Source organism: Apodemus sylvaticus, chromosome 13 (genome assembly GCF_947179515.1).
Source record: "Apodemus sylvaticus chromosome 13, mApoSyl1.1, whole genome shotgun sequence".
NCBI lineage: Eukaryota > Metazoa > Chordata > Mammalia > Rodentia > Muridae > Apodemus > Apodemus sylvaticus.
In genome coordinates, this window is record NC_067484.1 from 32,226,720 (window position 1) to 32,252,618 (window position 25,899).

At 46.7% G+C, this 25,899-nt stretch overlaps 2 protein-coding genes across 2 annotated transcripts in view; one reads left to right on the forward strand and one right to left on the reverse strand.

Moving 5' to 3' along the window:
- The window catches only part of Alpk2 (alpha kinase 2), a 116,126-nt gene that overhangs the window by 69,172 nt on the left and 21,055 nt on the right, over positions 1-25,899 (forward strand). The window contains exons 4-9 of the mRNA XM_052155850.1: positions 1,979-5,303; positions 11,106-11,253; positions 17,050-17,177; positions 17,279-17,314; positions 21,911-22,185; positions 24,909-24,997. Coding sequence (XP_052011810.1) covers positions 1,979-5,303; positions 11,106-11,253; positions 17,050-17,177; positions 17,279-17,314; positions 21,911-22,185; positions 24,909-24,997 — 4,001 coding nt within the window. The remainder of the gene's footprint in view (positions 1-1,978; positions 5,304-11,105; positions 11,254-17,049; positions 17,178-17,278; positions 17,315-21,910; positions 22,186-24,908; positions 24,998-25,899) is intronic.
- On the reverse strand, positions 10,441-10,911 carry LOC127663992 (transcription factor BTF3 homolog 4-like). The gene is made up of 2 exons (XM_052155849.1): positions 10,712-10,911; positions 10,441-10,509 (listed from the first exon to the last, which is right to left on the reverse strand). The coding sequence occupies exons 1-2, from the start codon at positions 10,874-10,876 to the stop codon at positions 10,441-10,443; spliced, it is 234 nt and encodes a 77-aa protein (XP_052011809.1). The 5' UTR covers positions 10,877-10,911.

Sequence of the window (25,899 nt, forward strand, 5' to 3'; positions counted from 1 at the left end):
TTGTTGTTTTCAATTTTCTCTCTTACTATGATGATTTTTATAAAAGGATTTAGAAAAAAGGGCAAATACATCCTTCAGCGTATCCTACCAACCAGTGTGTATTGTCACAACTTGAAGGAGGAGGAATAGCTTTCTTTTTGGAAACATCAGTATTTGATCAAACGATGCCTGTGGTTAGAGCCTCCTGGCCCACCTTTCTCCCTCTGGGCGACAGCCTGGCATGTGGCTCAATCTGGCCTCAAACTCTTCTAAGTAGCCCTTGCCTGTCACCTCTCCTCGTCTGCATCACTTCCTAGTGTGTTGGAGGAGCTCAGTGGCCATTGGTTGAATCAGTAAATTGTCTGCGTCCATGCGGAGTTCAGTTTGTACTTTTATGCCAATGAAATCCAAGTTCAGTGGACATGAGAGACACTTAAAGGAAGATGACAGAGAAATGGCTGGCAGGCAGCAAGCATCCTGAGAGCACGTGAAGGAGTCGTAGGTGACCTTGGTCCCCACTTCCTGCTGGCGGTAGGTGCAGGGATGAACCCTGAGGTAGAAGATCTGTTCTCATATGGAATCTGTGGAGGTAAGACTCTGGACAGGAGCTTCCCAGGAGTACAAGCCTTGCAGGTCCATCTTGTTATAGGCTGGAAGAGTGACAGCAACCTCCTTAGCTCTTGGTCCCCTGCGCACTGGGGTTGAGCTCTTTGGGACAAGAGTCCTGGGGTCAAAGATGGCATGGCTTACTGAAGTTTTACCTCTACTCTTCTTGGCTGAACATGGTTTTGTTTTGAAACAGCTGTTGGCTAAAAGTTTCAAGAGACAAGAAGACAGTCAAGGAGTTTCCTTTCTCCTGAACTACTACCCAACACCACCCAGGATTCAGTGCTGAGATGGGCTCAGTTTGCAGACCCCAGGGTTTCTCCCTCCCTCCCTCCTTCCCTCCCCCTTCTTCCCTTTCCCTTCCTTTTCTCCAAGCAACATAATAATCTCCTACTTCTTGGGAAGGTGGCTTTTGTCCCAGAGTCTCATTGAAAAATCCAGAATTTTTATCTGTTCTGAGTCAGAAATGATTGGCAATTCTGGTGGCCAGTCCGATTTCTCTTACCGTGTTGGAGACAGGCTTGAAAGACAGGCCTAGCTCTGCCCTTTCCCAGCTGTGTTTTCTGAAGTTCTGGGGGAAAGAAGGAATTCTAAGCTTAAATCATTTAGAAGTAGAACATATTTTTCTCACCTTCTCTTGTGTGTGTGTGTGTGTGTGTATGTATGTGTGTGTGTGTGCATATATATATAATAACAAATATATGTACATATATAATTTATCTATCTGTTAGTTAGTTAGTTAGTTAGTTAGTTAGTTAGTTAGTTAGTTAGCTGAAATCTCACTATGTCACCTGGGTTGTTTTTTAATTCAGGCAAGCCTTGTACCTTGGCCCCCGGAGAGCTAACATAACAGGCAGACACCACATCTGACTCTCTTTCTCTCTGCCTTTCAGTGACATTATTAACCAGTAGGCCATAATATTTGGAGGATAAAAGTTGCCCTTTGCCACTTTGCAAGCCGTGTTTAATTCATTTGTCATGACAATGTAACAGTCCTTGGTGCAGAGAGCTGTCCATAGGTCTTGCGGGGACTGATTTGTTCAGAAATGAGTTTACCATTCACTTTGTTTCCATCTCTTGTCCTTGAAGAGAGGAGGGAGTATCATTAAATGGGTGAGGACTGCCAGGAAGCTTTTTGCAGATAATGATGAGATTAGGCACTGAGTCCCCTGGAACACAGAGAGATTGAAATTCACAGCTTCCCCAGGAAGTCTCTAATAGCCCGAGTGAGTTTGGGGATTCATGTTCAGATTTCAGTCATTTCAGCTACAGCTATGGTCCTTGTCCCTCATTAAAGTTGTCAAGGATTAGCACCCCTGGGATTGCAGATAAGTCCTATTGTGGCCTCTCCTGGGAACAATTTATTCATATCATCTTTCATTTTTTTTTCTAGATGCAAATTCAGGAAACCATTGGGGAGAGGAGTAATCACCACCAGATGCCAGCCCTTTCCACAGCCACAACACATTTTGCCTCCAACTTGAGTGAGATCAACAGGGAAAATTCCTCATTGGCCCAATACCTGGGGCTGGAAAGCTGTCTTCAACGCCCCCAGCAGGAAGCAGGACAGAACAGAGAAGAAGACATGTCCGGTGCTCTCTGGGCTGAATCAGCAGCACATGAACTGAGTCCCCTAGAAGACAATGGGGAAGAAGTGTCCCAGGCTCCAGCCTCAGTGGCTCTCCCTCAGGGTGATGATGTCCACTGCAGGGAGCCAGAGGCTCTCTCTGATGCTTTCTCTCAGCCCGCTGTTCCCTCCCTCCCCTTGGAAAATGTGGGCAGTGGGTCAAGGGTCAGAGAAGCTGCATGTGGGATGGGGTGTTTGGAAGCTGGTGACCAAGAAACATGTTATGCTACCATGGATCTCCCTGTTGGAGCACCAGCTGATAAATATTTGCCTCAAGAAATTTGCCCCGAGAACTTGGAGCTGACGGAAGGTCAAAGCGAAGAAGTATGTGATTTATGTTCTCCTGACAAGATACTGGCTGTTCTACAAACACAAGGTTCTGAGTCTCCACAGTCCACACACAAGCGCAGTCAGCCTGGCGAGTCAGCCGAGGGCCCTCTTTTTAACAGTACCTTCACCTGGAACACGGCACAAGAGGCCAGCGAAGATGCTGTGGGGGAGACAGCAGCTGATGTGGGGAATTCTCTCTCCATCTTCTCTTCTACACTACCCTACCATGAAAGGGGGCTTGGGGAGACTCAGCCCCTTTGTTCTGAGACTACCTCCTTTGTAAACGGTAATGAGGGAGGCTATGGAAGTTCCAATCTCAGCATCCCGATTGCCACAGACACGATTGCCAGCTACAGTTCAATCAGGGCGTGCTCAAAAGAGCAGTCAGCGGAATCAACTGCTAACGTGGACTGTCACCAAGTGACCAGGGAGACTGAGGGTGTATTAACTGATGTCACTCAAGTCCACGACATCAAATGCCACTCCATTTCTGTTCCCCGGGACAGCGACTTTGATGTTGGTGCTGACCAGGTCTCATGTGACGCACGAGATGAAGCTAAGTCCCAATGTCTTCATTCATTAAGTAGCTCCACAGGGGAAGCAAGTGGGGAGACTCTTGTCCCAGCACCCAGAAATGCAGGAGCTCATGGTCACTTCTCACTACTTGAGGGACAGGGTTTGTGTAGCAGGTCTCTTCAGATTGATAATCAGCCTGGGTGTCAGAGCCAGGCTGTGGAGGGAGCGCGCAGCGGAGGTCTTGAAGAGGACTTCCAAGAAAAGGGAAGTGGGACAAAGCACTGCATCCGGCCACAGAGCACATCCCACGGGGGTTCTCCTTCTGCAAATGATTTCCAAGAAACTTTGCCCTCCATACCTGCCATGCAGCAGGAGGCCAATGTGCAACCTTTGGAGCACTCCCTAGCAGATTCCAGGGAAGAAATTGAGTGTAGCTCAGACCCGAGGACCAGTGTCTTGGGGGTGGCTGAGAAGACTGTGGGAGATGACAGTCACTTGGTCAGCAGTGTCCCAGCTCTCCCTGACATCCTCCTTGGAGAGAAAGATGACGTTGGCCTAGAAGGTTGGCCTGTGGGCAGCAAAGTGAAGATCATAACTCTAGAAGCTCCCGTCTTCGAAATCTGGCCACCGGAACTAGTGACACATTCTGGGTACAAGGAGGCAGAAGTTGGTCTCGTAGCTCCTGGTAGGAGCTGGGCTCTGTCTGACATCCTCAGAGCGGGTGCCACCAGGCCTGAGTCAGGTGCTTTGGGAGTAGTAACATGGGTTCCCAGCCCCCAAGCCGATGCTCTCGGGGGCCTTGGAGCTAACAGGGACACCCGTGTAGGTACTACACCAGACAGACAAGCATATTGCACCAATCTGTCTTCCCAGTGTCTGGGCCAACCCCGACTCCTGGAGTCATCTGTAGACCCTGTGGAGGAAAGAGAGTTAGATGTCATGGACTCTCCATTAGAGGTTCCCAAAACAGAAGAGACAGAAATGCCTGAGACAATGAATGAGGAACAGGAGGAAACCCAGCAGACACTGAGTCACCCCGCCTTTGTTAACCTGTCTATGAACTCCCCTAGGATTCTGGAATCCTCTGTGGACCCCATTGATGATGACAGGGGTGAGATGGAGGGTATTTGGCCTGAGAAGCCAGAGACCTCTGACTCCAACAAAGAAGGAGATGAATCCATTGCTGGAAACATGTGTCAGAAGGTAGACATCCAACCTGCTAACCTACAGATCCCACATCCCCAGGACAGCGGGGAAATCATTCCAAACGAACACACAACCAACCAAAATCATGTAGACGGAGAGCGGGTAGATGCCAAAGCCAGTCAGCATAATGAAGCAGAAGCAGAAGCAGAAGCAAACGCTGCCATTTGGCAAGCCCACGGTCCTGGTGAAGAGAGACAAGGAATTCCAAGCGTATACCTCATGAGTCAAACACAAGATGGTGGCGACAGAAGCCTAGGAGAGGCTGGGCAAAGGGGAAAGGATGAGACTGAGGTCATTTCTCCTGTGTCTCCTCTTTCTAGCTGTCTCACAGGAATGACGAGTACATCTGTCAAGGCTGATACCCACAACTCCACAGGCCACAGTTACGGCAGATCTGAGCCCAGAACCCACCAAAGTGTAATTCCTATGAAGAAGAAAAAGGGAACTTTCGAAAACAAGTGTAGGAAACATGTGTCCTCTTCAGACGATCTCACAGACACATCTTGTACTTCATCTCCCAAAGGAAATGTCACACGCTTGTCAACAAGCCGTGACATGGAGGAACTGAAATCAGGGGAGCTTCAAATTGCAGAAACCAAACCCCTCAACTCCTCTGCCTCCCCAACAATGACCTCGGCTCTCATTTCAGGACAATGTGAGTCAGAGAAAGACCCCGAGAGCTCGTTCCTTAGGGACCCATGTCCAAAGGGCTCTGCCCTGGAGAGCGGGAAGAAGTCCAGAGAGGAACAGCGGAGGCCTGTGGTGTCCCAGATCCCCAAGGCACCTGGGGACCCATCAGCACTGGCTGGGTTGGAGGAGGACAAGAGGAAGCAAGAGGCTTCCGGGAGTGGACACTTGACTTCAGGGATAAAGAAGAAAATCCTATCCAGGGTGGCAGCCCTGAGGCTGCGGCTTGAGGAAAAGGAAAACGTGAGGAAGAACGCCATTGGGAAGAAGACTCCTAAGTTCGAAAGGTCCTTGTCCCGAACCGATGAGAAAAGAGACCCCAAAAGGCCCCCTTGCAAAGCCGAAGGGAAAGGTGAGCCTCTAGCATCGTTGAAGGGCTAAGCACAAAGCTCCTGTGTCCCTTTGAGTCCTTGTCAGTTCAGGTGAGCATCAGGCGAGTGTGGATGCCCAGCACCCCGTGGTTCTCAAACGTAAGCAGGCTCGGCTCACTCACGGGCAAGCTTGTACAAATGCAGGTTTCTGAGCGGAGTTTCTGATAGGGGGGCGCGGCGGCAGGGCGTCCTCAAGAATCCACACTTGTACCCAGTTCCCAGGTGGCTTGGCCGGATACACAAACACCTGAGCACCCCTCATCTCAGGGGCCTGCTGCTCTTTGATGGAGGGGGTCTGGCAAAGACGCTTTTCAGTTTAATTCCCATCTTAAAAAATTTTTCCTCTAACAGATGAGCAGAGTCACTGATGTAGCTAATCTGGAAAACTAAACTGAGCACGTGCGGAGCAGGGCACATAAAAAATATTTGGGCACAGTTTGAGATGGTCTTTAAGTGTTGCTGTTTTCCCCCTTCATTAAGTGTGCGTTAAGGGATCCTTGTTTTCGTTTTCAGTTTTAAATGTGCAAAATTTCTTCCAGGTACCTGAACCTGCTTCAGGTTTTCAGTCCTTTTAGGCATCAAAGACTTTGGCATTATTCCTTCTGTTGGGCTAAGTGGACCTCTTCAGCCCTGCTCCCCCAAGGGCCTCACAGAAGTGACATTCTTTCCAAGTTATCTTCTCCCTCGCTGCCCTGCAGAAGTCTCTGAGAGAAGGCACAGGGATCCTGTGTCTAGAGCAGAAGGTTCTCACTCCACTGAGAACAGAGCAGGGGAGCTTTCTCCAGTCTTAACCAAGTACCTGATCTGGAGGCTGGAAAGGGGTTTCCTATGCGCGGCCTTTAACCCCTATTACAGAAAGGGTTATAGATAAATTGTCACTCACCAGAGTATGGAAGTACCAAGTTTTTAGTACGTGCATACATCCAGGGTCTGTGTATCCCAGGATGCACCATCACAGCCCATTTATATGGTACTTGGAATAGAACCCAGGATTTAGTGCCTGCCAGGCATGAACTCTGTTGGCCTAATCCCTTGTCCATATATGCTAATTTAAACATATTTATAGAGAAATGTGTTAAAGGGTCTCAGAAGTGGGTTCAGAGCCAGGTGTGGTAGCACACACCTGCAATCCCAGCGCCTGGGAGGCTAAGGAAGAGGGATGGTGAGTTTGAGGTAAGCTTGTGAGTTGAAGGCTAGCCTGGACTACATAATGAGACTGCTTCAAAACAACAACAAAATGTTTCAGTCCATAAATAATACAGTGGGTGTTCTCATCCATAACGTTACACGTGGGAAAGGGACTGTTCTGAGTGCCGCTGCTGTGGGTAAGTTTAGACCAAGCTCAGTGCAACCTCCTCAAGTACAAAAGCTGCAGAGAGGGAGGGAGGAGAGGGGGAGGGGAAGAGGGAAAGGAGGAGGGGAAGAGGGAGATGAGGAGAGGAGGGAAGAGGGAGATGGGGAGAAGAGTGAGGGAAGAGGAAAAGGGAAAGGGGAAGACAGAGGGGGGAAGAGGGAAAAAGGAGGGGAGAGGGACAGGGGGAGGGGAGGGAGGGGAAAGAGAGAAGGAGAGAGGGAGGGGAGAGAGAGGGAGGGGGAAAGGTGGGGTGCACTCTGGATGGTTCGCAAATACCTAGGCTCAGCCATGTCCCGAGACAGCCTCCCCTGAGGCCTCCAGATGGTGGCAAACAAGGCTTTTCCAAGCTAGGGCAGCTCAGGGCAGCAGTCAGGACCATGAAAGCCATCGAGAGGCAGATTCAGGATTAAGATTTTCTAGGGGAGTTTGCTGTGTGACTTTTCCTAGGGGCACAAGAATAAACATGTATTCACCCCAGGCAGCACATCAGTGACACACCCAAGAAATGATTTGACTCAAGTCTGGCGATCCAACAAGTGGACTGGAATTACAAGACAAGGAACAAGGGGACAAGGGGACAAGGGGACAAGGGGTTACTCACAAACACACAGACGTCTCAAAGCTCTGAAGGCTGAGTCTTGGGAGGGAGGTCCGGGCTGACTTGGGACTTCCCCAGCAACCGTTGCTGCTTATGTAACCTTGAGATGGGGCCTGAGCATCTCAAAGGCCCTAGAAGCTTCCCAGACTTGTGAGTTTACCTTAAATTTCATTGACTTCAATTCAGAAGAAACAGCAACACAGTGTTGTTGTGTGAGGGACTGCATTTCACTTGTAGATTGGAGGTGCTAACAGCACAATGGGAATCACCTAGCACAGGGATGGAGAACTCAGTTCAAGCCCCAGGTCACTGACACCACAGGGTCGATGCCAAGCTAAAATTAGAAGGCAGAGTGGTTCTTATCTGATCCCTAAAGAATGTGGTCCTTACAGGAGGGTGGAGCCATCGGGGTCCAGAGAACCAGAGACTCTCACCTGACCGCCTCTGGAGTCCTCAGTTAGGAGGAAGTTTCAAGAAGATTTGCCCGGGTCTGAACTGGTCTTTACCTGGCTGGTCTTTCGCAGCTGGGGAGAAGACAGCACTACACCAGCCTCTCTCCTCTTGAGCAGCAATTTCCTTTGAAGAGAAGGAGACAGAAACTCAAGCTCTCACTGGTTTAGGCTCACAGCTCCTTGCTCTACCTTCATATCAGCCCCAGGCCCTTCCCTGGTTTGGCTGACCGCCTGACCCTTGGTTTCCTAAAGGAACAGTTGTTTTTATAGGTCGACCCCAATTACTTGTGATAATTAGTGTGTGTTTCCTTAGTAAGCACCTACTCTTGACACTAATGAGCCAACACACAGATGAGGATCAGTGACCTGGAAAATGGTTTACTATTATGGGATGTCTGCGCTCATAGGCTCTGCCCTGGACAAGCGCCGGCCTTTTCCTTGTAACTAGTTATTTCTAATTAACACGCATGCGCTTCTACCAGAGACTGATAGCTTTAAGAATCTACTTCACCAGTGAGCGTTCAGAAAGCTCTTTGTTTAGCTCTGCAGCATTCCCTCTTTCTGGTTCCTTGCTGTTTTAACATGACCATTAGAAAAATACAATCTAGAAGTGCTTACTCCTGCTGGGGGTGGGGTGGAGTGGGGTGGCAGGGTGAGCTTTGTGAGGCTCGGCTCCTTCTCTCTAGAATGGGTGGGTCACGTGATTCCAGGTTCCGCTTTGTCTGCGTGGACCCAGCCGCCTGCTGCTGTCCTTACTAGCAGCCCAGATTCAATGCCCTCCTCCCGTGTCATGGCGGCATGGGCATCAAGAGAACGTGATCAGGTGATCCTGGGAGAAATGAAACGGACGCTGAGTGTTCTTTCTTTGGCTTCCAAAGCTTTCTTTCACCGGGTGGGTCTCGGGGATTGAACTCAGGGCCCAGGCTTGGCAGCAAGTGCCCTTACCCACCAAGCTGGGACTCTGTAGCAGAGGATTTTTTTCTTTTCCTAAATCTTCCCTCAACCAGGCTGGGCAGAAGATAAACCCAGCGGCACTCCCACGCCTTTGCTCATAAGCGGCGTTTCTACTTCCCCGCCACATGAACTGGGTCTTGGCCGACTGCACATTTCCCAGAATCCACCATTGCGCTCTGCACCTGCTTTAAGCTCTTCTCTTCATCCCGCGATGCAATTGGCACCCATAATATTGACAGAAACCTCTGCAAGACTCTGGTTGAAGGATTTGTGACTCAACCAGCCCATTGCCACTTCCTGGGGCCCAAGTCCGATTTTATATTTTATTCTGCTATCTTATTATCTGTGGAGTCAAAGAAACATTGGAACGCCATTAACACAATGCATTCAGTGTAGAGAAGTTTGAGGCATCCGAGTGAATAAAACCCTGAATTGGTACTTCTGGCTCGCCTGTGGATTAGACAGCATCCTATGATAATGTGTTCTTTTGTGTTACCACCTGGGCTGTAATAAGCTGACCACATTTCTCCCATAAGACTGGGCTCTGGCCTCCTATTGTTCTAATGCCTATACTGTCACCTGGTGGCTGCTCTGGCCAATTACACACTTGCTCATAAGGCCCTGATCTCTGGTTAAACTCAAGAGGCAACCTCAAATCACAGACAGACCAACCCATGGGGGTAATTTCCTCACCATGCGGATTTCTTTCATACTCACATCACTCTTGTCAGTGGGATGGATGTAAGACACGTTACTCCAGTCCACCAGACCACCTTCACAAGGACAACTGCACCGTGTGTGTGTGGACTTCATTCAACAAACAATTCATTTGAATTGTCCTTTACATTTGGAGAACGTAAGCTCAGTTACCTGAACAATGCAGATTTTATTCTACCCCCGCTCACCAGCTCTTGTTTTGATTAGGTGATTCTATAACAGCATCTTACTCGACCCAAATCTTACGGACAAGGCCTCTATAGTTGCTAAAACTTTCTTCCTTTAAAGAACAAACATTTGGAGAGAGAGAGAGAGAGAGAGAGAGAGAGAGAGATCTGCAATCTAGAGCACTTGCTGCTCTTGCCAAGGAAGCACCCAGGTTCAGATCTCAGCACCCACGTGGAGGCCCACAACCACTTGTACCCCCAGTCTAAAATATTTGATTCCCAATTCTCACCTTTGCAGACACCAGGCAAAACCATGGTGCATGTACATAAATCTAAATAAACAATCAAAATTATTTGAGTTCTGTTTTTCCAGGAGCTTTATAAACCTTTAGAATTTACATAATGAAAACAAGTGTTGTTTGTTTGTTTTGTTTTATTAGAACGGTTCATTTTTTTCTTTTTTTCAAATATAAAGATTTCTTTTATTTCTATTGAGGGAAAGAATAGGATAGATATAATTGTGATCCAATCTGTGTACTGCTGTCCACTGTGTACACAGACATACATATACATACACACTAAAAGTCCCCCCCCCAAAACAAAAAACACCCTCACACTGTACCAATACTTCATATTTTGACCAAAAGAATAGATCCTGGGAAGAAGTGCAAAATGCAAAATCAAATGACTGAGAAATGCTGAGCAAATGGTATCATTAATATAAAAATATTTATATTACTGAACCAATAACAGGTGACATTCTCTGTGTCTGTAAAACTTCAGAACAGCAGAGCTGATTGTTAAATCTAGTCCACGCCAGCTCCCAAACCCAGAGGATTTTAGTTAGCCTCAATTTCATTCCTTCATCAAAACTTCCTACAAGATCTGGAACATCATCATCCTCTTTATCAGTGTCCTCTGGTCTGGGCGCTTTACTGTCCAATACTTGACATGGGAACCGTTCTGCTCACTCTCTAAGGCTCGGTAAGCTGTCAGCACCAAGCTGACTTAATATCCCAGGGAGCATTTCTGTGACTGGTTTGGCTTCTGCGTGACCAGTAATTGCAAAGGTGTTAGCATAGAGGGACGCTTGGACTTCAGGATCGTTGGAATGAAGAACTGTTCCACTGTCTTTAATCATGTTCACCTCTTCAATACCAGCTGTATTGTTCACAGCCAGTTTCTTTAGTGAACTCTGAAGCTTTTCGTCACCAGCAGAAGTTGTCCTGTGTACCACCTTCTTCCTGCGAGCTGTCCCCTTGCCCCCTATCTGGACCTGAACTTGAAGTTTGGCTAACTTTTCTTGATTCATGCTGTTGGTAAATCTGCAGCAAGGAGGGTCCTCCAACGCCAGCACTCAGCAAGAGCAGGATCGGTTCATTTCTTTCCCCACTGTTACATTTGAGCCTGCCGCATCTCCTCTCAGGCTCTTTAGCTGCTTCATTCATGAGTTAGGAACGTTCTCCTTGTCTTTCGTGACTGCTGCGGATCAGTGACTGAGATGACCTTTTGCTGACGCTAACCTGCACATCTGTCTCTAGCTCCCGTATTACTGAAGAAGATCGAGGCTGAGATGGCTCCCAAGCACTCTGGAAATATAAAGTTGAGCTGCCAGTTTTCAGAAATTCATGAAGACTCTACCGTTTGCTGGACGAAAGATTCAAAGTCGATAGCCCAGGTCAAGAAAAGGTGGGATGCTACTTTTTATCATTTATTGGTTTGCTTCTTAGTGTAATTGTCAAATAAAATAAGAAATAATAAGAAACGAGAAGCAAGTAGAAGCAGAGATTTCATATCCAATGTCTGTTAAGGCTTGGATACAAAGTGCCCAACACCCCAACCCCAAAGGCTCATGGGCTTACTGTTTGATTGACAGATGATGGATGGACTTCAGGGAACCAATGAGAACACGAGGATGTGAGGGCTCTGACTTAACAGGTCAATCTACTGATGGCTTTATAACTTGGTGACATTACTAAAAGGCGGTGGAAATTGGGATGTGGGCCTGGCTGAAGTGGGTTAACTGGGGTGTGCTTTGAAGGGCGTGTCTTGGCTCTGGCTCCTGGCTGCCTGTTTCCTGGCTGCCAGGAAGTGAGGAGTTTCAGCCTCTATGTCCTTCTTCCATGATATAAGCCCAGAAACACAGACTGAACTGGCCATAGGCTGAAACCATGAGCCAAAGTAAGTCCTCCTTCCTTTTCAATAGTCAGTGTTAGATATTTTTGTCGTGGTGAAGAAAGACTAACACAGTATCCAAAAAGAGAAAGGATGGAACCCAGCTGTCTGGACGGGGCATATGGTGACTAGTTCTTGCTTCAGTCTGATACCTCTGAGTTATGTGTTCCTAGGAAGGGCAGGCTCTCTGGTTAAAATCAGTTTTTAAAGTCAGGATACAGAGTGAATAATATTCTAAGCTGTGGGGGCCTAAGGTTTGAAAACTCTCTGGAACTTGTAGGTATTTTCTGATTCAATATCTCCCCTGCTCCCCAGTTAATCTAACAAAGATCAAACAGAACTAAGGAGACTCAACAGGGGGAAAGTCCCAGGGTCACAGAAAAGTAAAGCTTTCGAGGAAAACAAATGACATCACTTAAGATGGAAAGAGCACATTAATCTGGGTACGTAAGGTGTTGGAGGAATCAGAGTCAGAGGTGAGCGAGCACAAGAATCATTGGAAAACGGCACATGGGAGACAACCCACTCAGCTCCCCAAATCAGCTCCAGTAACGAATGTTCAAGAAAACAGGTGAAGTCCTGGTTCACTGACCAGCCCTCGGAACAAATCAGTGGAGATCACCGTAACTTAAGCATCTCCCAGAAACTTGTTTCTACCCAGAGAGGTCTTAGGCCAGCCAGCTCCCCGAGTTCTTGGAGGTATTTCCATCGTTGTAATCTTAATGAAAATAGGCTGGAAAAGTGGGAAATAGAAGCTCCTCTATTCAGTCAAATACTCCTGCTTGAAACAAATGTCTGGAGATGATCTCTTAAGGGTACTCATGAAGACTTGAGCTGCAGTCTCTGGTCTATCAGAATTACTCCAGAAAAATCTAAACACAATTGCTCACTAACCACTTGGCTAGATAGGTTTCCATTACCCTGCTTGCCTTGTGCATGGTTTAAAAATGATTATAAGAGTGAAGAAGCACTCTCACTTTTAAATCGAGGCATCTCCCTAGAGCTTTATTTTAAAAGTACTCATTGATTTTTATTATTTTTCTGAAACTGTCATTTCAGAACAATTAACTAGCACTTCCAGCAATGTATGATTGATGATTTTTTTTTCTTGTTCTAATCGGAGGTTAGTGATTGCACTTTCCAGGTCTTTTTGCATCTGAGGAGTATTTCCCCAAACCCAACCTCCCTCCAAGGACCACATGTCACTAGGAAGCTCTCTAGACCTTTAATGTCTTTGTAACATTTGCTTGTTTCATCTTAGAAATGACTTGGTCCCAGACCAGTTTGATTTCTTCTTACTGATGCTTGAGAAAGTTTCTAAGTCACAACTTTTTTGTCTGTAGATGGCTCATTTGCATGATTTCAGATGACCTTTCTTTCTTCCTTTCTTCCTTTCTTCCTTCCTTCCTTCCTTCCTTCCTTCCTTCCTTCCTTCCTTCCTTTCTTTCTTCCTTTCTTCCTTTCTTTCTTTCTTTCTTTCTTTCTTTCGGCTTTTCCAAGACAGGGTTTCTCTGTGTAGCCCTAGCTGTCCTGGAACTCACTCTGTAGACCAGGCTGGCCTTGAACTCAGAAATCTGTCTGCCTCTGCCTCCCAAGTGCTGGGATTAAAGGCATGTGCCACCACTGCCCAGCTTTTTTTATTTTTAATATTTATTTAATGTATGTGAGTACACTGTTGCGGTCTTCAGACACACCAGAAGAGGGAATCCAATGCCATTTATAGATGGCTGTGAACCACCATGTGGTTCCTGGGATTTGAACTCAGGACCTCTGGAAGAGCAATCAGTGCTCTTAACCTCTGAGCCATCTTTCCACCCCCCCCCATGGCTTTTCAAATTCCTCTCCTTTTCAAACTCCTCTCACCCTTCCTTCCATGAAAGTACTTCATTTCATGTGTCCCGACCTGAAGTAGCTCAGTGCCTTGTGCCAGCTGGCTTTCAGTCATTGTAGGGAAATAACCCGAGATGACTAACTCACAGGGAGCCTAGTTTCTCACCATTTAAGTGAGTCATCTGTGACTTGGCAGACCTGTCACCTTGGGTCTGCGGTGGGGGCTTCAGATGCCAACGAGAGCGGTCTGTATTAGAGGGAGATGCTGACCTCAGAACTGGGGAGTAGAAGCCCAGGTGTCACAACCCACCTTGAGGACATGCCATAGATAACTTAAAGACCAACTTCTATGTGCCACTGCCTGAAGGACCCACTAGCACCACCTGGGGACAAATCTGTAGCCTATGTACTTTGTGGGTGGGGGGATAACCAACACCCAAACTATAGCACTTGCTAAGATATAGATTTTAAAGAGCTGAACTCCCTCAAAGGTGATTAGGAACATGTAGCGAAGGTCTTAAACCCGATAGCTGAGAAAGAAATCAGTTAGATGGTAAACTGTTCAAATGGGCACTTGAAATAGGCAAAGGGATATGTAAAATGTGTTTTCAAATACATATAAAAACCAGCTTATGGTTAGCAGGCACTAAACTCGGGTGTTGTCTTTTCTTCTGCACAGAAAGCTTCAAGTTAATACATGACTCAAAACTGTCTGCATGGGTCGTTGCATTGATTGTTGTTGTTTTATGAGTCACCCAGCCTGGCCCCGAACTTGTACTCCTTCTGTTTCAACCTTCCTCATAGTCGGCAGTACAGGCATTCACCACTACGTAGAGCTGGATGTGTTCTATTTTAGACAATAAACAGCAGAATCAAGCATTGGGGCAGTCCTTTATTATAAGCAAAGTAACCTTTTGGTGAGCCTGTTAAGAGGTGACCCTACCAGGGACATGCCATCACCTCTGAGTTTTAGGTAATTTCCTTAACAAGCTACAGTTTGGAAGTTAGAAGTCAAAATGCTGTCTTGTGTCCAGAGCAAGACTTGTAGACTTTCTCCAGAGAGTCTACAAAGAAGAATGCATTGGCATGCAGTGTGTGTGTGTGGTGTTATGTCTTGGTTCTGGGGAGCTTTCAAGTTGGCAACCTCTAAGGCTATTGCAGCCATCCAAATTTTTTTGGCCACTAGGAATCGACTCTCCTCTCTGGAAAAATAGGCACTTTGGAGCAGCATGATCTTTTGAAAGAAGTATTGTGCACACGGAGTGGTCCAGCTGATAGCTGGGCAAGGTCTTACTGCCAGGCTCTAGACAAGAAGGAGCTGCTTGCTGCTGAAGATAAATTCCCATTGAATGATCATGGGGAGGAAAAACCAAGGTCTGTTCAACCCACCTTGGGTGCTGAGTGGATGCTGCCAGCTGTCCCTGGTTCCTCAGCTTTGGGGTTGGTTGACGCAGTTTCGCAGTTAAGCATCTCGCTGTGTTCAGCCTTGCCCACACTTAGCCGTACTGTCCTAAAGATAGAGCGATTCCTAACTTACAGAGTAATAGGATAGGAACTCAAGATGCAGGATCCTCGTTGACTTTCCATAGTAACATTGTTGCATCTTCTGGCTGAATGATTACTTTTCTTTCCCATCCCTGAATCCTCTTGAGTTAACATGTAACAGCCCTTTTGAGGACATAAAGACATAGTTTTCTTTTATGGAGAGAGCCGCTGACACTATCGAACCCCACCTTTCAGGCTTATGGGCATTCACAAGGTGAGACCTTTTGTGCCTCATGCACGACTCAGGTGCCTGCTGTCTGCCGTTCCTCACATTGCAGTCCATAAGCAACCTTGCTTTTTCTGGAAAGCGAGGGCATAGCTAAGCAACATGTCCGACCCTCTCTGCAGCACAGGAGTCTAGGACCTTCTGACTTTCCAATCTTTTTTCTCTGAAGGAACTGGGGAAATGAAGAGAGGGCAGCAAGACAGACGGATGGGGTTTTCCTGAATCTGAACGGAGAATCAGAGAATTACTGAATCCCAGGGAAGATGCTCACGAGATAATTTCCTTGATTTTGGCTCCAGTTTTTTTGGGGGAATCTTAACACCGCTTTCTATGACTCTTCCTGTGCTGGTCTCTGTATCCCTAGAGCAGGACACCTTACCACTCTCTGGGACTCACTTGGCATTTACTCTGCCAGGAAATGCTCCCCTTAGATGTGAACCTGTTCATGTCTGGAGTTAATCTTTTATCAGAATAACGATTAGAGTCCCAAACAGTGGAGGAACTGGTATGGTTTAGTGAACCTTGTTTTAGACCGTTGGTCTAATTCCCGAGGAGGCAGAATAAATCAAAGATTTGAAGTCTGTTGGCAAAAAAAAAAAAAAAAAAAAAAAAAAAAGTAACCAGCCAACAACAAAGCCTTGCACTGAGACAAGCCAACATCAGTGGATGCTTGTTGTCAAACCAAGACAAACTCAAAGGAAAGTGCACATTTACACAGTCGTCATATAAGGACACAATTGCAGTGGGACTTTTGTCTAGTTTTGCAGCAATGTATATTCTTACCAATTTTTGAATAATGAGTGCAGCCCTAAACATTGACATAACTATCTCCATCTTAAGGTCAGGAATCAGAAGCTACCTGAGGGGTCAGTCTAAGGTCCAGCCTAGATGTCTTAGTGTCTCAGCTCCCCCATCTGTGGACTGGGTACAGTAATTATAGATCTCTTAAGTTGTTCTGAGGATGATGTGATGATGAGTTCGTGTGTGCCTGATACATAGCAAGCACGCAGGTTAGCCATTGCTGTAGCTGTGGTCATCTTCATTGTTTTTACCCGCCATACCGTCAGTTACTGTATTCATAGTACTTAGTAATATTGGGCAGGGCGATGGAGGGGTAGACGCATTCACTAAAGTGTACATTATTTAAAGGGCCTTGAACATATTGATAGGGAGACTAGGACAAGAGGGTTGCTTGGGGTCTGGAATTCGAGGCCAATATAGTAAGATCTCCATCTCATAACAAAATCACCTGCCAGATGGGAGCCCTAAGTTCTGAATCCTTACATAAAGGTCGGAGCCTCTTTCTTTTGCTTCTCACTGTATCTACGTTTAGATTTGGGTTGAAAGTCATTGATTTCCCTCATGCACAGGATACCTGGATCATCAGTGTAATTCTGGATTATGCTAACAGCAGCTTCCAGAAGCTTCTGAAGGCTCCTGGCTTTCCAGATGCCAATTAACCCTTCAGAATGTTTCTGCGTATTCATGTTGTGTGTCAGAGTAAGAGTGTGAAACCGCAAGGCAGTAATCCTTTCTATGTGTGAATCCATTGTTTAAATCAGCTGATTGGGGGAATTCTAGTCTATATACCAGCCAGCCCAGCCTGTTGGCCAAAAGAACAAGGCAGGAAGACATTAACTCCTTCCTTCTCGAGAGCGTTAGAACTTCCGAATGACAAAACACGTGAATGTTAATGTCCCCTATTCCAGCGCAGGGGACAACTCCAGTGTTTCCTTGGCCATCGTCCAAGCTGGTCAGAAGGACCAGGGCCTCTATTACTGCTGCATCAAGAACAGTTATGGAAAAGTCACTGCTGAGTTTAACCTCACAGCTGAAGGTAAACCTCGGCTTCTCGGCTGCTCTGCTCGTCAAAGCCCTGGGCCCCTGCCAGCCCGAAGGGACGCCTGTCCTGACCACATTCTCTTTGTTTCCTTCCAGTTCTCAAACAGCTTTCAAGTCACACGGAATACAGAGGTAAGTGACACGAGCCAGCCTGTCCGGAACTGGGCTCCCCACCCAATCACGAAACAGCTCCTTGAAGAACGCTCACTGTTCCGTGCCCTCTTGCAACCAAGTAGAGGATCACCCAGGAAGGGCTTTGGGAGTGTGTGCTGATTCAGGATCTGTTTCCGTGAGGCTGGAAGGGCCATTGCCCCGGCTAGAATTCCAGTAGATTGCAAATACCTAGAAGTGTATCATTTGTGGAGAAGGTTGAACGGCAGTCATGCAGTCTTGGGAAATTGTGCAGGGGAATTTGGACTTGACTTTCTTTAGACATAAATGCATGGGGCTCTCTAGCCATTGATGCTTACGTTTTGATTTTCCGATATCCTCTTCAGTTTGACTAGCTGAGCAACATATGACTTCATTTGATTGATGTGAGCTGCCTTTTGGTACATATGGCGTTCTATAGTATAACAGCTGCAGTTCTTAGCCATTCATGCAACAGTGAGGTTATGCATTGAGGTTCCACAACCTGGCACGGTCTGAGCTTGCTATGTTTTCTGTTATTCCCTCTTAAGGAAAATGACTTGTCCACCTGCCCCACCCACCCCTACCCATTGTTCTAGGAGAGTGGGGAGGCTCTTGGCTATGGAGTCTCCCAATTCTTGTGATCTAAATTACCCCCGCCACACAGCCACTTTTTAACAAGATGTGGCACCGGGAAGAACTGCCCACAGCAACAAGGCCATTCTACACACCCTTGCCACCAGCCCTTTATCACCACACGCTCAGGCAACCCTTCCACAGCATAGCATCCTTGGCCAATTTCAGGAGAGTCGTGCACTGGTGGTTATATTGGATGAGCATCTAGAAGGTGTGCTTCATGGTCTTTAAAGCAAACAAAGTAGCTGAGATTTCTGGGAAACCAGACAATACAGAGAGTCAAGATGCTCTCAATCTAGTACACAGCAAACAGGAGGCTGAGGATGTTCTGGGTGTGAGGGCCTCATCTGTGACCCTAGCTCTGGTGTGTGTGCGCGTGTACGTGTGTACGTGTGTACGTGTGTGTGTGTGTGTGTGTGTGTGTATGTGTGTGCATGAGAGATAGGCAGAGAGACAGAGAGACAGAGACAGAGAGACATAGTCAGTAGTTTGAGGCCAGCCTGGTCACACGAGACTCTGTCTCAAAAGATGACAAAACAAAACAACAACAAGAACAAAATCCCTAGAATCATGATTCGGAAATGGTCTAGCAAACTCTGTGAAGTTACCAAATATAACAAGAGTACTTAGGAGGCTGAGGCAGAAGGATTGTGAATTCCATGCCAGCTTGGACACATAGCATGATTGTCAAGGAGTGGTGGGGGGAGGGAGGAAGGAAGGAAGGAAGGGAGAGAGGAGAAAAAATATCTATGTGTGTGTATATGTATAAATACACATATGTATATATGTATACACACATGTATGTATGTATGTATGTATGTATGTATGTATGTATCTCTAAAAACAGTAATACACTCAATGGAAGTTTCTTGGGACTCCATTCCAATACTACATATACGTCTTCACTCTGAAATGTTCCTGTGCGGAGATCTGAAATCTGAAATCTTTATCCCTGTGTCTGGCCCACGTCTCTCAACGTGCACACACTGCCCTCTACTGTCTCACATGTATTACAGCAGCTGTCCTCTGTCCGCCTCCTACCATTGGTCGCTGTCCACATCTCGGATGCTTGCTGACTTTAATAATTAAGTTTGCATGGATTCGTCTCTTAAGGTTCTTTTTTCCAGACATGAACGAAACTTTAGTGAAAAGTCTCTAATAAGTGACTTATTAAGCGACAGGCCGCTCTGGACAGATGAGGCCACAGTTGCAGCTTCTCAGCAGTCAAGAACCAGTCCAGTGATCCCAGCCAGAGTCTGGGTCTGGACCTCGCGGGCATCTCCTGCTGCCCCGCTACAACAGGAGACCCCAGTTTTGCAAATCCACATGAAGGTGCAGGGCTACCAGCACCTGTCCTAACCTGGACCTTCAGGTGAAAAACTTGAGCAGCACTCGCTTTACACAGGAGAATCTCTCTTTATTTATTTTTAAAAATTTTATTCATTTAATTCTTGCTATGGGGAACAAATAATATTTTATAAATTGGCCTCTAATTTAAAGGAACTAAACTCATGAGAAAATCTAAAACAAATGGCACGCCAAATAAAACACAAAGTAGCACAAATTAAAGTGTGTGTGTGTGTGTGTGTGTGTAGCTTCTGGGAATTGGTCCTCTCCTTCCATCATGTGGGTCTCAGGAATCCAAGGCTGTTCAGGCCTGAGGCTAGCACCTTTGCCTGGTGGGCCATCCTTACAGGCCCAATGTTATAAAAATTTATTAATACACTCAGGACTGCTTTTCTTCACCTCACAGCAGTCCTGGCTGCTGGGCAGCCACACAGTTTCTCTGTAGCAAGAACCAGGTGAGGGAATCTAAAGTCTACACACTAGTCTCATGGTTGGTCCACTGCCGCGCTGTTCCCAGCAAGGAACCACCCTTTAGGTAGTTGAGGCAGCTCAGAGCATGAGTCGGACGGAACGCTGTTGGCCTTTTCCAGGCTTTGGAGAAAACTGCAGCTTCGTCCCAGCCCGTGACCTGTGCCCTGTATTCTTGTCTCTCCTGAGGGTCCCCAAAGTCCCCATGTCTCTGCTACTGCTACCCGAGTCAAAGTGAAAGTTTTGCCAGCTCCCACTTTGAGCAAGATCCGACTGAAACAATTCATCTGCTAAGGTGTGTCACTGTAGAGGGCATTTTTTTGGTGTCTTCACAGAGGAGGCAATTCCAACAGATGCTAGCTCTTTCCCTCTAGAGCATTTCAAGAGACTGCAGCCACTCCTCAGATCTTTAATTTCCCCTCTCATGGTTATATCCTCATTAAAGTGACATTCCCGTTAGACCTTATAGTCAGGATTGTTTTGTTGCTTTTGTTTTTTAAAAGATGTATTTATTTATTATATGTGAGTACACTGTAGCTGTCTTCAGATACTCCAGAAGAGGGCATCAGATCCCATTACGAATGGTTGTGAGCCACCATGTGGTTGCTGTGATTTGAACTCAAAACCTTCGGAAGAGCAGTCGGTGCTCTTAACCGCTGAGCCATCTCTCCAGCCCGTCAGGATTGTTAATATCCCACAGAGAACTGCTCTGCAGGCAATGTCCCCTTTACTCCATTTGATGAGTTTTCTCCAAGTCGCCTTGCTTGTGGGCAGTGCTGGAGACAGAGTGCATGGCCTGCTGCTGACCAGACTGGTCCTGCCCCAGTCTGCGGTGTCTTGGCTGGGTTCAGCTCCGCGGTCCTTGTTGTTAATGAGACCGCACATTCTTCTCTGGCTCTGGCCTTCTGGAGCGTCTGTCTGCCTCTCCTCTTCCCTGTCTGCCTCTCCTCTTCCCTGTCTGCCTCTCCTCTTCCCTGTCTGCCTCTCCTCTTCCCTGTCTGCCTCTCCTCTTCCCTTGGCAGCTTTCAGCTGCTTACCTGCTTCTTCAGTCTGAAGATCCCACCCCCCACCCCACCCCTGCCTGCTGTTTTTGCTTTCTGACTATAATCTTCTAGAATAACCCTGTCTCTTCACAGTCTTAATACCTAGTTTGAGTCATAGGCTGCTTGTACATGCATGCATGTGTGTGTGTATGTGTGTGTGTGTGTTCACGTGTATGTGTGAGGAGGTGCTTCATTGAATGTCGGCCAGAGGCTGGCAATGGGTGTCTTCTTCTAGTGTTCTGGAACAAGGCTTCTCACAGAACCTTCACCATTTCTGCTAGACTGACTGGCAAGTCGTAGGAATGTTGTTTTCTCCACCACCCACCCCCTCCCAGTGCTAGAACTGAAGGCACACACCACCGTGCCTGTCTTTTTTTTTTTTTTTAACATGGGTGCTGGGAATCACAATTCAAGTCATGTTTATGCAGTGACCACGTCCACCCACAGAGTTGTCCCTCCAGCCCCCTGGGTTGCTTTTAAAGCTGTGATTTGAAAATATTCCACCAAGAAAATATTTCTGTATAAAATCATGAGATGGGATTTTTGCACCAACTGGAGACCAGGTATTCAAGACATTCTTGTGGAAGCCACCTCAGCTCTTGCCTGCTGTATGTGGTGTGTGTGTGTGTGTGTTTGTGCATGCGTGATCCTTTCTTGGTGGAAGCAGTATAACGCAAGATGAGAAATTTTGCTCTTCTTGTATATAAACACGTAGGGTATGTTAATATATTTGTGTGTGTGCAGTGTGTGCATGTGTATGTGTGCACGCATGTACACGTGAATGCACTTAGAAATGAAACAGCTAGAAAAAAAAGCTCCCTGGAAAAGCCGTAAGGAGAGACAATTGAGTACGTGCTGTTGGGTCTTCTCAACGGTGCGCCTCCCTCTCCTGCTTTACCCATCTTTTAGAGTTGCTTTCGGCCTTTCTCCTCACCCCCCCTCACTCCCACTTCCTGCTAGCTGTGTCTCTGTGGGGCATTTAGCCTGATCTGTCTCTCTGGGTTCTACAGGTCTCTTCTGTCTTTATCCTTATAAAGGGAAAGTAGCTACTCAAAGGCCAGGGCTAGAAATGACTCCTTTCACTGAAAGCTGTACTGTGTTTTAGGATGTGAAGAGATTGAATTCAGCCAGCTTATCTTCAAAGAAGATGTTTTCAATGACAGCTACTTCGGGGACCACCTACGCGGCCAGATCTCCACCGAGGAGTTTCACTTTGGTGAAGGGGTGCACCGCAAAGCTTTCCGTAGCACGGTGATGCAGGGCCTCATGCCCGTCTTCCAGCCCGGCCACGCATGCGTACTCAAGGTGCACAATGCTGTCGCCCATGGGACCAGAAACAATGACGAACTTGTGCAGAGGAACTATAAACTCGCTGCCCAGGTGGGTCGGTGAGCCCTTGGGTGTCTCTGTGGGTGGGAGACTGACACATGACATGAGAGGAAAATAAGACTCAGAGTTGAGTCAGAGTATTTCTACAAGGACATTTGACTTTTTTTCCAGAGTGTAATTTAAGCTAACTGATTGGAGGTCCTCATTTCTCATAAGAAGTTGAGGCTTAGCCCAGAGACACCTTTCCTTTTTTTTTACCTGGGGTTCACTGGGCTGGGGTCATGTTGGTGCACTTAAACAAGGGGTGACATAAAGGGAGGGGTTCTAAGTGACAGTAGATGCTGGGATCCCTGAGCACAGATAAAACCAGCATTGGAATGTGAGGAGATTGTGTTACCTCGCTTAGGATGATATTTTCCAGTTCCATCCATTTGCCTAAAAAATTCATGAATTCGTTGTTTTTAATTGCTGAATAGTACTCCATTGTGTATATATACCACATTTTCTGTATCCATTCCTTCATTGAGGGATATCTGAGTTCTTTCCAGCTTCTGGCTATTATAAATAGGGCTGCTATGAACATAGAGGAGCATGTGTCCTTATTGCATGCTGGGGAATCCTCTGGGTATATGCCCAGGAGAGGTATAGCAGGGTCCTCCGGAAGTGTCATGTCCAGTTTTCTTAGGAACTGCCAGACTGATTTCCAGAGTGGTTGTACCATCTTACAATCCCACCAGCAGTGAAAGAGTGTTGTTCCTCTTTCTCCACATCCTCGCCAATACCTGCTGTCTCCTGAGTTTTTAACCTTATCCATTCTGACTGGTGTGAGGTGAAATCTCAGGGTTGTTTTGATCTGCATTTCCCTAATGGCTAATGATGTTGAGCATTTCTTAAGGTGCTTCTCGGCCATCCGAATTTCTTCAGGCGAAAATTCTTTGTTTAGGTCTGTACCCCATTTTTAATAGGGTTATTTGGTTCCCTGGGGTCTAACTTCTTGAGTTCTTTGTATATATTGGATATTAGCCCTCTATCGGATGTAGGGTTGGTGAAGATCTTTTCCCAATTTGTTGGCTGCCGTTTTGTGCTTTTGACGGTGTCCTTTGCCTTACAGAAACTTTGTAATTTTATGAGATCCCATTTGTCAATTCTTGATCTTAGAGCATAAGCTATTGGTGTTCTGTTCAGGAACTTTTCCCCTGTGCCTATGTCCTTAAGGGTTTTCCCCAGTTTCTTTTCTATTAGTTTCAGTGTGTCTGGTTTTATGTGGAGGTCCTTGATCCACTTGGAGTTGAGCTTAGTACAAGGAGATAAGAATGGATCAATTCGCATTCTCCTGCATGCTGACAAAGTGGATGTTAATTAGCCCTGAAGCTCTGAACACTGAAGATACAATTATCATATCAAATGATTCCCATGAAGAAGGAAGAAGAGGGCCCTAATCCTGGAAAGGCTTGATCCAGCATTGTAGTGGAGTACCAGGACAGAGAAAAGGGAGGGGGAAAGATAGGAGAATGGATGGAGAGAAGAGGACTTATGGGACATATGGGGGAGGGGGACTGGGAAAGGGGAAAACTTTTAGAATGTAAACAAAGAATATAGAAAATTAAAAAAAAAAGAATGCGAGGAGAAGTGGGGAAGGGGAACTGACAGGGAACTGACATTCAGAAAGGTCAGGAGCCATCTTGTTTCTTGCTTTCTTGGGTTTGTTCAAAGTCTGCCTATAAACTCTAAAAGGAGGTCGAGCAAACGAGCTAGATTCCCTCTCTCTAAAACAAGAGAAAAGACAGACGAAGGGGAGGGGTTCACGGAGCGAGGAGCAGCTCCTTCTCCCTACCTGAGCCTTGACCCTGTGATTCACCTTGTCACCAGCGGTGGCCAAGCTGCTAGAGTCAGGTCAAGAACTTTCCCAGTGTGCCCATGGAATTAGTAGGCAGGACTTGGTGAGGCTCTCGTGTCCCATCAAGCACGGACCACCCAGGTCAAGGGTGGAAATGTCCCGTGGCACTGTGTGCTGATAAGGGCAACTCCTGCACTCCGAGTGAGACAGAGCTTTCTACTTGTGTTGCTTCCCCCCCCCCCCCCACCCGAAAGCCAACCTCTTCTTTTCTTTCCCTCCTTTCTCCCTGTCCTCCCTTTACCTTCTTTCCTCTCAAGTGCGACCTGGTCACGGACGGTCCCCACAGCATCCCTATTTCTGGTCAGCAGGATTTACAGAAAGCACAATCAATTCATTTGGCTTTTCCTCAGGAGGAATCCTATCAAATGTTCACTATTTACTATTCAAATTATACCTCTGAAAGGGAATTGCAGAAGATCTTGGGAAATACCAGTCCTACTCCTACCAACCATTGTCTGACATCACGCTGAAGGGCCTGTCTCTTTCGATCAGGGACAACCTGCTTCCATGCTGCTTCTCGAAATATTATAGATCCCAGACACTGTGCCTGAGAGGCCGTTTGTCTGACGTTGGTTCTGTGACTCAGGTCTCAACGCACCTTTATCGCTGGCCAGTTCCACATTGTAAGTTTTGTTCCTGGGGTGTAGTTTAATGGCAGGACGTGCACCTAACCCAACTCACAAAGTCCTGGTCAGGGTCCCCAGCACTGAAACAAGCAAACGGAAAAGATGCTTCTGTGATGGCAGCCAGCCATGATGAGCCCAGAGATCTATTTATCTGAGCAATCCTAGAAATATGAATCACCTTGCTAAGCAATGCTCTGAATTCCAATCACTCGGATTTACCTTCTTTTTTTTTTCTTTTTTGGTTGATACAGGAATGCTACGTTCAGAATACCGCCAGATACTACGCCAAGATCTATGCCGCTGAAGCGCAGCCTCTGGAAGGCTTCGGGGAGGTGCCGGAGTAAGTTTGTGGAGGCTTCCATGTGTTGCTAACTCTGATTTGTTATGGATGCGAGTGCGAGGGTGAGAAGGGTCAAGTGTTTGATGTCATCTGACTATAAACTCTGTGAGGGATCACTTGGCCTCTGTCTTGTTCTTGTTTGATCTCCAGAGGTGTAAAGGAATGCTTGATAAATATTATATTTTTAATTTTTTTAAAAATTATGTGGGGCTGGAAAGATGGCTCAGCAGCTAAGAACACTGGCAGCTGTTCCAGAGGACCTGGGCTCAGTTCAGCTCATGTGGTGGCTCACAACTGTCTGTCACTCCAGCCCTTTGGTCTGTCACTCTGATGCCTGCTTTTGGCGTCTGTGGGCATGGAATGTATGAGGTGCACAGGTACTTATGCAGGCATAATACCTGTACCAAAAATATGTTCATTTTTAAAATGTAACTATGTGCACCTGTGTGCATCTTTGTGAGGGAATGTGGGCATGTGAGGGCAGATGCAGACTTCAGAGAAGGGCATCTATCTTTCTCCTGGAGCTGCAGTTATAGTTGTTTATGAGCCACCAGATGCTGGGCCACCAGACGTTGGTACTGGGGACAAAACTAGGGACCCTTGAAAGAAGAGTAAGTGTTCTTAGTCACTGAGCCATTTCTTCTGTCCCTTGATAAATCATTTTTTTAAAAAAAAAATTATTGTGCTGCTGTGGAGATGGCTCAGGGGTTAAGAGCACTTGCTGCTCTTCCAGACACCCAGATTAAATTCTCAGCATCCATGTGGTGAATCACAACATCCTTAACTCAGTTCCAGAGGACTGGACGTCCTCTTCTGGCCTCCAAAGGCACTGCATGGCTGTGATGCAGAGACACACACAGGTAAAACACGCATACACATAAAGCAAAACCACGTTATTTTAA